The sequence below is a fragment of the Oryx dammah genome, unplaced genomic scaffold, assembly GCF_014754425.2.
Source record: "Oryx dammah isolate SB20612 unplaced genomic scaffold, SCBI_Odam_1.1 HiC_scaffold_24, whole genome shotgun sequence".
Classification (NCBI taxonomy): Eukaryota; Metazoa; Chordata; class Mammalia; order Artiodactyla; family Bovidae; genus Oryx; species Oryx dammah.
This window is the reverse complement of record NW_024070208.1, coordinates 10,638,904-10,649,875: the sequence shown is the minus strand read 5'-3', so window position 1 is coordinate 10,649,875 and position 10,972 is coordinate 10,638,904. Positions and strand designations below refer to the sequence as shown.

At 48.6% G+C, this 10,972-nt stretch overlaps 1 protein-coding gene across 1 annotated transcript; it reads left to right on the top strand.

Annotated features, from left to right (window-relative positions):
- The first annotated feature begins 8,401 nt into the window (after window positions 1–8,401).
- On the top strand, window positions 8,402–10,075 carry LOC120882891 (protocadherin-8-like). Its single transcript, XM_040266710.1, is given in 3 exon segments — window positions 8,402–8,987; window positions 8,990–9,716; window positions 9,718–10,075. Coding segments are annotated over 3 exon segments (1,671 nt in total).
- Window positions 10,076–10,972: the final 897 nt, after the last annotated feature.

The following is a 10,972-nucleotide window of genomic DNA, read 5'->3' as shown; positions in this document are numbered from 1 at the left end:
ATTCCAGTATTTCTTGACTTCCTACTTTTGCATTCCAGTCCCCTATAGTGAAAAGCACATCTTTTTTGGGTGTTAGTTCTAGAAGGTTTTGTAGGTCTTCATAGAACCATTCAACTTCAGCTTCTTCAGCATTACTGGTCAGGGCATAGACTTGAATGGTTCGATATTGAATCGTTTGCCTTGGAAGTGAATAGAGATCATTCTGTCATTTTTGTGATTGCATCCCAGTATTGTATTTTGGACTCTTTTGTTGACTATGCTACTCCATTTCTTCTAAGGGATTCTTGCCCACAGTACTAGATACAATGGTCATCTGAATTAAATTCACCCATTCCAGTCCATCTTAGTTCGCTGATTCCTAGAGTGTCGATGTTCACTCTTGCCATCTGCTGTTTGATTACTTCCAATTTGCTTTGATTTATGGACCTAACATTCCAGGTTCTTATGCAATATTGCTCTTTACAGAATCAGGCTTTGCTTCTATCACCGGTCACATTCACAACTGGGTGTTGCTTTTGCTTTGGCTCCATCCCTTCATTCTTTCTGGAGTTATTTCTCCACTGATCTCCAGTAGCATATTGGGCACCTACTGACCTGGGGGGTTCATCTTTCAGTGTCCTATCTTTTTGCTTTTTCATACTGTTCATGGGGTTCTCAAGGCAAGAATACTGAAGTGGCTTGCCATTCCCTTCTCCAGTGGACCACATTTTGTCAGAACTCTCCACCGTGACCTGTCCGTCTTGGGTGGCCCTACACAGCATGGCTCATAGTTTCACTGAGTTAGACAAGGCTGTGGGCCATGTGATCAGGTTGGTTACTTTTCTGTGATTGTAGTTTTCAAAAAGCAAAGGAGATAAGGAAAGATATATCCATTTGAATGCAGAGTTCCAAAGAATAGAAAGGAGAGATAAGAAAGCCTTCCTCAGTAATCAGTGCAAAGAAATAGAGGGAAACAATAGAATGGGAAAGACTAGAGATCTCTTCAAGAAAATTAGAGATACCAAGGGAAATTTTCATGCAAAGATGGGCACAATAAAGGACAGAAATGGTATGGACCTAACAGAAGCAGAAGATATTAAGAAGAGGTATCAAGAATACACAGAAGAACTGTACAAAAAAGATCTTCATGACCCAGATAATCACAATGGCGTGATCACTCACCTAGAGCCAGACATCCTGGAATGTGAAGTCAAGAGGGGCTTAGAAAGCATCACTACGAACAAAGCTGGTGGAGGTGATGGAATTCCAGTTGAACTATTTCAAATCCTAAAAGCTGATGCTGTGAAAGTGCTGCACTCAATATGCCAGCAAATTTGGAAAACTCAGCAGTGGCCACAGGACTGGAAAAGGTCAGTTTTCATTCCAATCCCAAAGAAAGGCAATGCCGAAGAATGCTCAGACTACTGCACAATTCCATTCATCTCACATGCTAGTAAAGTAATGCTCAAAATTCTCCAAGCCAGGCTTCAGCAATACGTGAACCATGAACCTCCAGATGTTCAAGCTGGATTTAGAAAAGGTAGAAGAACCAGAGATCAAATTGCTAACATTTGCTGGATCATTGAAAAAGCGAGAGTTCCAGAAAAACATCTACTTCTGCTTTATTGACTATGCCAAAGCTTTTGACTGCGTGGATCACAACAAACTGTGGAAAATTCTTAAAGAGATGGGAATACCAGACCACCTGACCTGCCTCCTGAAAAATCTGTATGCAGGTCAGGAAGCAACAGTTAGAACTGGACATGGAACACAGTCTGGTTCCAAATCAGGAAAGGAGTATGTCAAGGCTGTATACTGTCACCCTGCTTATTTAACTTATATGCAGAATACATCATGAGAAATGCTGGACTGGATGAAGCACAAGCTGGAATCAAGATTGCTGGAGAAATATCAATAACTTCAGATGTGCAGATGACACAACACTTGTGGCAGAAAGTGAAGAAGAACTAAAGAGCCTGTTGATGAAAGTGAAAGAGGAGAGTGAAAAAGTTGGCTTAAAACTCAACGTTCAGAAAACTAAGATCATGGCATCTGGTCCCATCACTTCATGGCAAACAGATGGGGAAAAGTGAGAGACTTTACTTTTTTTGGCTCCAAAATCACTGCAGATGATGACTGAAGCCATGAAATTAGAAGACGTTCGCTCCTTGGAAGGAAAGTTAGGACCAACCTAGACAGCATATTAAAAAACAGAGACATTGCTTTACCAACATTAGTCTTTCTAGTGAAAGCTATGGTTTTTCCAGTAGTCATGTATGGATGTAAGAGTTTGGCTGTAAAGAAAGCTGAGCACTGAAGAACTGATGCTTTGGAACTGTGGTGTTGGAGAAGACTCTTGAGAGTCCCTTGGACTGCAAGGAGGTCCAACAGTACATCCTAAAGGAAATCAGTCTTGAATATTCATTGGAAGGACTGATGCTGAAGATGAAACTCCAATACTTTGGCCACATGATGTGAAGAACTGACTCATTGGAAAAGATCCTGATGCTGGGAAAGGTTGAAGGCAGGAGAAGAAGGGGACGACAAGATGAGATGGCTGGATGGCATCACTAACTCGATGGACATGAGTTTGCATAAACTCCGGGAGTTTACAGGGAGGCCTGGTGTGCTGCAGTCCATGGGGTCACAAAGTCAGACACGACTGAGCGACTGAACTGAACTGAACTGAGGCTGTATGTATAGCAAAAAACTTAGTACTCTGTATGATTTCAGGCATCGAGGGGTATTGGAACATATGATCCTTAGTTAGGGGGAACTACAGTAATAGAATGCGACTTCTCTGTAGCTCAAACGGTGAAGAATCTGTCTGCAATGCCGGAGACCAGGGTTCGATCCCTGTGTCAGAAAGATCCTCTGGAGGAGGGAATGGCAGTCCACTCCAGTATTCTTGCCCGGAGAATCCCGTAGACAGGGGAGCCTCAGGGGCTACAGGAAGGTTGCAAGAGTTGGACACGACTGAACAACTCACACACACAGTAATAGATTACATATCATTGTTGATATGTATTCAAGGTTGTTGTTCTTTCCCCACAAACTTCCGTGTTTTCTCACTGCTCCTTTAAAAGTGTCTAAACTCTTCAGCTTAGCATCATGGTTCTCCTCAGCTGTGCCACCCATTCAAGCTTGTCCTCCTAAAACCATCCACTCCAATCGACTGGTATACTCAGTGCCCAGAGAAGGCTTTTGTGCTGGCCTCTCCCTACAGCTTGGAACAACATTCCCAGGTTCTCTGCATTCCTGGTAGTTCTGGCTGACTGTGATGTTACCTGTCAAGTCTGCGACCTCTTCCTGGGTGCATTTGATATAACTTTCTCCATGCTCTCTGGCACTATGTCTTTTCTGAACTCTGATGGTTTATTTTGTAATGTTTAAATATTTTCTTTTCCAAGTGGCTCAGTGGTCAAGAATCTGCCTGCTATGCAGGAGACACAGGTTTGATCCCTGAGTCGGGAAGATCCCCTGGAGAAGGAAATGGCAACCCACTCCAGTATTCTTGCCTGGGAAATCCCATGGGCAGAGGAGCCTGGTGGGCTACAATGGGGTAACAAAAGAGTTGTACATGACTTAGCGACTAAACAACAGCAACATTTTCTTCTACAAGACTGTGAGCTTTATTATGTCACTGATACTTGATCAAATATCTGTTGATAAAGGACCTCAAAGTGTTTTGATTACTGGTGGTCATAGGCTTTATTATAGGGTAGGAATAGAAAGATTTAGATAAGAGGAAGAGAGATGAAGTTAAAAGAAGACAGATGAAAAGTTGCTTCTCAATCCATATTCTTTTATTCTTCTCTTGCTTTGCAACATTGTTGAGTAGGAGGCGGTTTTCCTTCCTGTAGGGTAGCAAGAATGTGAAGTATGGCCCTTGAGCCGGTGACCAAAGTCAGGTACCAAAGTCAATTTCTCTGGCTTATTTGGGGATTAAGGTATCCCTGAACCCAAAAGGTAAACAATTTTCCATTATTCATTGATTTAATTTCCTTCATGTTGTTGTTGTTTAGTTGCTACTTATGACCCCACGAACTGTGGCCCACCAGGTTTCTCTGTCCATGGAAATCTCCAGGCAAGAATACTGGAGTGGGTTGTCATTTCCTTCTCCAAGGGATCTTCCTGATCCAGGGATACAACCCTAGTCTCCCACATTGGCAGGCGAATTTTTTTACCTCTGAGCCACAAGCGAAGCACTAGTTGCCTCACAGAATCAGACTAATAAAATCAGCAATTTAAAAACTCGTTTTATCCACTGTTTTAAGATTACATAATTTTGATAATATCATTATTAACATAATGATCCTACAGGAAACTTTTCTCTAAGTGAAGATTATGTCATCCAGTCTTTTCTGTTAAGGGAGTTTGTGATTAGTGTTCCTATTCCACATTATTTCTCTGTGATTTTCTCTAGGTTAAAGTACTTAAAAAGTTGATAAATATCATTTGTTTTTAGGCTATGCTTGAGGACAGTATTTTGGCTGAATTCAGGGCTGAATTATTTTCCCCGAAAATCATTTTCCAAAAAGGACCAGCAATTTGCTGATAACTTTTCTTATAAATGACTGTACAGTTAAGATCTAATAACAAACTGATTATGCAGTGGGGTAACAGGAATGGGAGATAATGAATCTTCTTCTGAGAGCGCTTAGAACCGTTACTCTCATCTGAGGAGCTCACACTGCTGAAGAATAACTTTAGTTTTTTCAAGGTATGATTTTTAAAACAGGAAGACAAAAAAAAAAAACAAACCAACACAAAACTACTCAGCTGTTAGGTTGATTTGTTTTCTCTCCAACAGTCTTCATAGCTTCAATTTCTAGAAGTTGCTCCTTGAAGATAGAAACATTGCACTTGATATTGTTTTGCTCATTCGTCTCCAGGATGTTTGTTCAGTTGAGAAATGAAAATGGGTCTCAGTGTAGTACACAGAGTGATTTGTTCTAAATGGCATGGAAACTGTTTCTGGGCTACAGAAGTGTGTATGCAAGGTTCTATAAAAGGTGATGCTTTTTCTGACGTGTAGACACCTTGATCTAGCCAAGTATTCATATTAGGAACTCTCCCTTAAACATATGTCGCTGGTTTTGTGTAACAGTAGAAGGGAAATGTGCAAAAGGGTGCAAAAGCCCAGGCACTAATTTGAATTAGGGGCAGTTTTCCCCATGTTTATGGTGAAAGTGATGACCTTAGCTTCATATAGCATGTTTTAGTGTGCCAGGGATACTGGTGTTATTTGTTGAGCCAAAAAGAAAGCCTTTTATTAAAATGATTGGAATGCAGACCCTGTTTCACAGGTCTGGTTTCCTGGCATTTGGTGGTGGGGGCGGAACTCTAGCATGTCTGCCTGGTGCTTTTGTTTCAGGAACAAAAGCGAACACAGCAGGGGTCCACCCAAATCCTCCCCCTTCATCCTTTTAAAACCAAACTGAGCAAGAGGACCAAGTTACGACTTTATTCACATTTTGGTCTTCCTGTGGTGGCGGCGGTCCCCTTGGTCACACTGCTTATTTTGATCCACGTTTGCCCCCAGTAGAGATCAAAACTGCATTTTATGGGCTTAGAGTCTGGCAATATGCTGGCAAATGGGAAAACAAGCAACATAAAGCAAATTTCTGCCATGATGTTTTTTAACATTGAGACAGGTTTTTATTTAACAGAGTCAACAGAATGGAATGTGAGTACCACGGAGCTCAAGGCTGTAAACACGGCTTCCGGATGACATATCCCTAGGGGCACAGATCATACAGTTTCTATATTATTCAGTGTGTCATTCTATGGGCACAGAACTGATTTTTGCCTCAGAAAATGTCTCTTTCTTGAAACTCCAGCTGTCCTTCATTCATGAAGCAGTATTTTAATAAGGTGGTTGTTTACTAGGAAGTGAAGCTAACACTAATAATGAATCACTGACAATATAGCACATTTCTTATCATAGATGGTCTCCTTGCTGCCAAACAGCTGGAGGAAAAGTGGGGAAAATGCAATCAAGCATTTAAGCATCATAGCTGGATGTTTTCAAACATTAAGTGGCCAGATGTTTAGCATTGTGGAGGTAATGTGTATGATTGCCTGCCTTCTAAAATATTTTATCTGGGTCTTTTGATGTTCCGTAGATAGAGTCATGGACTAGTCTTCATTTTCAGGATGCTGAGCAGTTTTTCTGATCCTGAATGGCAACAATAATACTGAAGACTGTCGAGAGCCAGGCCTGGCAGGGACTGTGAGAGAGACTTGGACTGTGGTTAAATGGGTCCCTCTCCTGGCGAAAGTGCATGAAAGCATGTGCCTTTTAAAAGGAAGGGGTTGAACCGGTTTTCAGTCTTCCAGTAAGGTGCATCTAGGAATTAAGTTGGTTAAAGAGATCAGGTTGTCTTGTTTACCTCAAGACCCAAAGGCAGAATAACCAGATGCTTCACTGAAATACCCTGTTCTAAGATAGAAAGCACACTGTCAAAATATTACTGAAGACACTGGCTTATAAGAAATCTAGTCTCACTAAACTGAAAAGGGGTTGTACCCTTCTTCAGATTAATGCCTCATCTGAATTTTAAAAAGCAAGCTTTAAAAAAATCTAAAGTACAGTACGATCTTGTTGTCTATCCATGATATGTATAATAGTTTACCTCTGCTAATCCCAAACGCCCAGTCCTTCTAGATTCAGTATCTCATGATAAACCATAATGGAAAAAATATTTAAAAAAATGTCTATATATGTATAACAGTCACTTTATAACAGCAGAAATTGGCACAACTCTGTAAACCAACTATACTGCAATAAAAAAATTATAAAAAACTAAACAAAACGAAGCTCTTTCTCTTTTCAGAATCTCAGAGTACCCGATGAAAATCAACCCATGCTCCCTGCTGTACTTCTCCATCGGTTGCTGGTACTTGTAATTAGACTCATTGCCGAATGCTCCACTAAATTAAAACCCCTGGAAATTAATTATCTCATCAAAGGTGGCTCAGTTTCAGAACTGGGTTCGCAGATTCTGATGCTAAGATAAGTGCAACTGCTTCTTAAGAGTGATAGAAAGAAAAAGAAAAGTCATTTACTGACATATCTCTGCAGGAATCAATAACATTACCCAATGTGTAGGAGCCAAGAATAGCCTGGGCAGATTAATAACTCAGCCTGCTCACTGATTTTATTCAAGACGACTGGTTAAAGAACACTCTGCCTTGACGACAGCTCCATGGCACGAGGAACAATGTCATTATTACCATGTGGGGCTGTTTAGCATTTAGAACACTTCACACATAAAAGGAACCTCACACAGGCCTGTTGTGCTTTAGACAGATGGTTTAATGTTTCTTTAGCCTTCAGCCTATCAGGCCACCCGTGGTTTTCTTCAGCCAAGGGCTTTTTAAAAATAATTGGTCTATAGCAATTTTCTAACAAGACTGACTGCAATATATTTCCTTAAATCTTTTTCTTACACTTAACCATCCCTTACAGTGGTTTGTCATTGACAAACCTCCCTGACTGACACTGAGTCTTCATGTATAAGCAATTACTGACATAAAAGGAGAGGAAGGGGTGGAAATTTGGCCATTAATGGTTTCTTGGCTAGGGAAAAGCTCTTCAGAAATGATTACTTTGGAAAATCGTGCTTTTCTGATTAGACACTGCCTGGTTCTGAAGAAGCTGATCCCCTACAATCTCTCAATACAGGAAATGATAACCCAGTATAGACCGATAACCGTGGGTGGGGAAGGATACATATATGCGTTTGTTTCAAAATGGTGAAGCAGAATAGAAACTGGGGAATAAAGAGGCTGCGGCTCCCCTGCTCGGGCTGTCAAAGTGAGACTCCGGCACACCAGCAAAGCAAGCGGGTGCATTTTTATAGTCTAAACATCTGTAGGAATCTCAATGACCTACTGCACTGCCCTGGCCGCTGTTCAGCTCCCCAGGCCCTCCTGCGAGCTCTTTCAAGGGAACAAGACCCGGAGGCCAGGAGACTGTGGATTGGCTCCGGTGGAGGCTTATTTGCATATTTTTCTCTCTGCTGTCTCCCTGGTAGGGTTCAGAAGAGGCATGCTTGGGCCCAGGGCAGAGAAAAGCGATTACACAGCAGAAGAGGGTTTAGTGATCAGAAGTATTTAAGAGGGCAAGTGTCTCCGACTGTGCGCTCAGAAGGGCGGGTGAGGCCCAAGACCGTCTCACTGCAGGCTCAGGTTCCCCGCTGACACTTTACTTAGGGGTGGACAGGAGTCCCTGCTGCTTCTGTGGCTGCTGCTGGTGTCAGGGTATTGAACCGAGACTGTCAGTTTCTACACCTGTGAGGAAGAAGCCCCCAGCACCTTCATTAGTGTTCTGTGTGACCACGTCCTGTTTAATTCCCAGCGCTAGGTACCGAGCCGGTTCCGCCTGATTAACAGCTCGCTGAGTTAGGGCAACAGGATGACCGTCGGGGACGCGGGCCTGGACCGAGAGCGGCTGTGCAGCCAGGCCCCTCAGTGCGTGCTGGCCTTCGACGTAGTCAGCTTCTCCCAGGAGCAGTTCCGGCTGGTGCACGTGGAGGTGTCGGTGAGGGACATCAACGACCATGCGCCGCGCTTCCCCCGGGCCCAGATTCCCGTGGAGGTGTCCGAGGGCTCGGCGGTGGGCACGCGCATCCCCCTGGAGGTGCCCGTGGACGGGCACGTGGACGCCAACGGGCTGCAGAGAGTGCGCCTGGCCGAGCCCCACAGCCCCTTCCGCGTGGAGCTGCAGACGCGCGCGGACGGTGCCCAGTGCGCCGACTTGGTGCTGCTGCAGGAGCTGGACCGCGAGAGCCAGGCCACCTACAGCCTGGGGCTGGTGGCCCAGGACGGCGGCCGACCGCCGCGCTCCGCCACGGCCGCCCTCAGCGTGCGAGTGCTGGACGCCAACGACCACAGCCCGGCCTTCCCGCAGGGCGCCGTGGCCGAGGTGGAGCTGGCTGAGGACGCGCCCGTGGGCTCGCTCCTGCTAGACCTGGAGGCGGCGGACCCCGACGAGGGCCCCAACGCGACGTGGTGTTCGCCTCCGGGGCCCGCACCCCGCCCGAGGCGCGCCGCCTCTTCCGCCTGGACCCGCACTCCGGCCGCCTCACCCTGGCGGGGCCCGTGGACTACGAGCGCCAGGACACTTATGAACTGGACGTGCGGGCGCAGGACCGCGGCCCCGGGCCCCGCGCCGCCACCTGCAAGGTCATCGTGCGCCTCCGCGACGTCAATGACAACGCTCCGGACATCTCCATCACCCCGCTGGCCGCCCCGGCCGCGCCTGCTGCCTCGCCCTTCCCCGCCGCCGCCGCCGCTCTTGGTGGGGCGGAGGCCACCTCGTCGACCCGGCCTGGGACGCCAGAGGCGGGCGCCATCTCGCTGGTGCCGGAGGGGGCGGCGCGCGAGAGCCTGGTGGCGCTGGTCAGCACCTCGGACAGGGACTCGGGCGCCAACGGGCAGGTGCGCTGCGCCCTCTACGGGCACGAGCACTTCCGGCTGCAGCCGGCCTACGCGGGCAGCTACCTGGTGGTGACCGCCGCGTCCCTGGACCGCGAGCGCATCTCCGAGTACAACCTGACGCTGGTGGCCGAGGACCGCGGCGCGCCCCCGCTGCGCACAGTGCGGCCCTACACGGTGCGCGTGGGCGACGAGAATGACAACGCGCCGCTCTTCACGCGGCCGGTCTACGAGGTGTCAGTGCGCGAGAACAACCCGCCCGGGGCCTACTTGGCCACGGTGGCCGCCAGGGACCCGCAACGGCCAGATCACCCACCGGCTGCTGGAGGCCGAGGTGGGCCAGGCTGGGGGCACCGCGGCCACCTACGTCTCAGGGGACCCTGTCACGGGGCGGCTGCGCGCACAACGGAGTTTTAACCTCGAGGAACTGGCCAGGCTGCAGCTAGGGCTGGAGGCGTTGGACGGCGGCTCGCCGCCGCTGCGAGGCCGGGCCACGGCGGGGCTGCAGATGCAGGGCCAGGGCGAGCGCGCGCCCCGGCTGGTGACCCCCGCGGCTCGTCGATGGCTCAGCCCTGCTGCCTCTGCCCTGGGACGCGTCCCTGGGCTCCCTGGCGACCCGACAGCAGGCCAGGGACGCGGACAAAGGCCTTGACGCGCAGCTGACTCGCCTCCGGCTCCGCGGCGACGGCGGCCCCGGGGGAGCTATCGCTGCAGCGTCGGCGGTCCCCGCAGCCCGCCGGCCCGCTGACGGCGGTCGTCGCGGCGCTGGACGAAGGGCGGCTGGCCCTGCGGCGCTCGGGCGCGGTGCTCCCGGTACCCGCGCTTCCTGCACCACCTGGCGGACAAATGGTGCTGGTGCCACTGCCGGCGAAGCCGCTGAACAGGGAAGGGGCGCGCAGAGCGGCTCCTTGAGCTCTCCGTGGCCGTGGTCGGATTTTCGGCCAGCCCCTGCGGCCTTCTCCTGGTGGCCGTGGTGGCCCCGCCCGGGCCGCGGAGGAGGAAGCTTTGGGAGCGCGGCCGGAGCTGGTGCCACACGAGCAGTGAATGGCCAGGCCGCTCCAAGTCGCAGAGGGCCAGGGGCTGTGACTCTGGGGGCTTCGGCCTGAGCTGCTTCGTGGAGACACCGCCGCTTGCCGTTTCCTCAGAGGCCCCGGGAGGGCGAGTCTGCAGAAATTTCACACTCCGGGGACAGCGGGGCGTCTTTATGCTCCTCACCTCAGAAGGGGAGCGCGATCCCGTGGGCTTGGATAGCGCACCTCCAACTCTCTTAGTGTCATCGTTAACCTTTAGTGGATTTTCATCCTGGAAGCTTGGTGAAGATTCAGTGCCTATCAGGTTTGGGACTTCAAATGGCTGACTTTTGGGGGTTTGTTAATTATTTCCTTTGAGAGGAAAAGTTCTTCACAGATGAGGGCAGAAGAAGGCCTGATGGTCGTGGAAGACCCCCTGGAGAAGGGAATGACTACCCACTCGAGTGGAGAATTCTTTGGACTGAGGAGCCTGGTGGGCAACAGTCCATGGGGTCACAAAGATGCACACAGGACTGAAC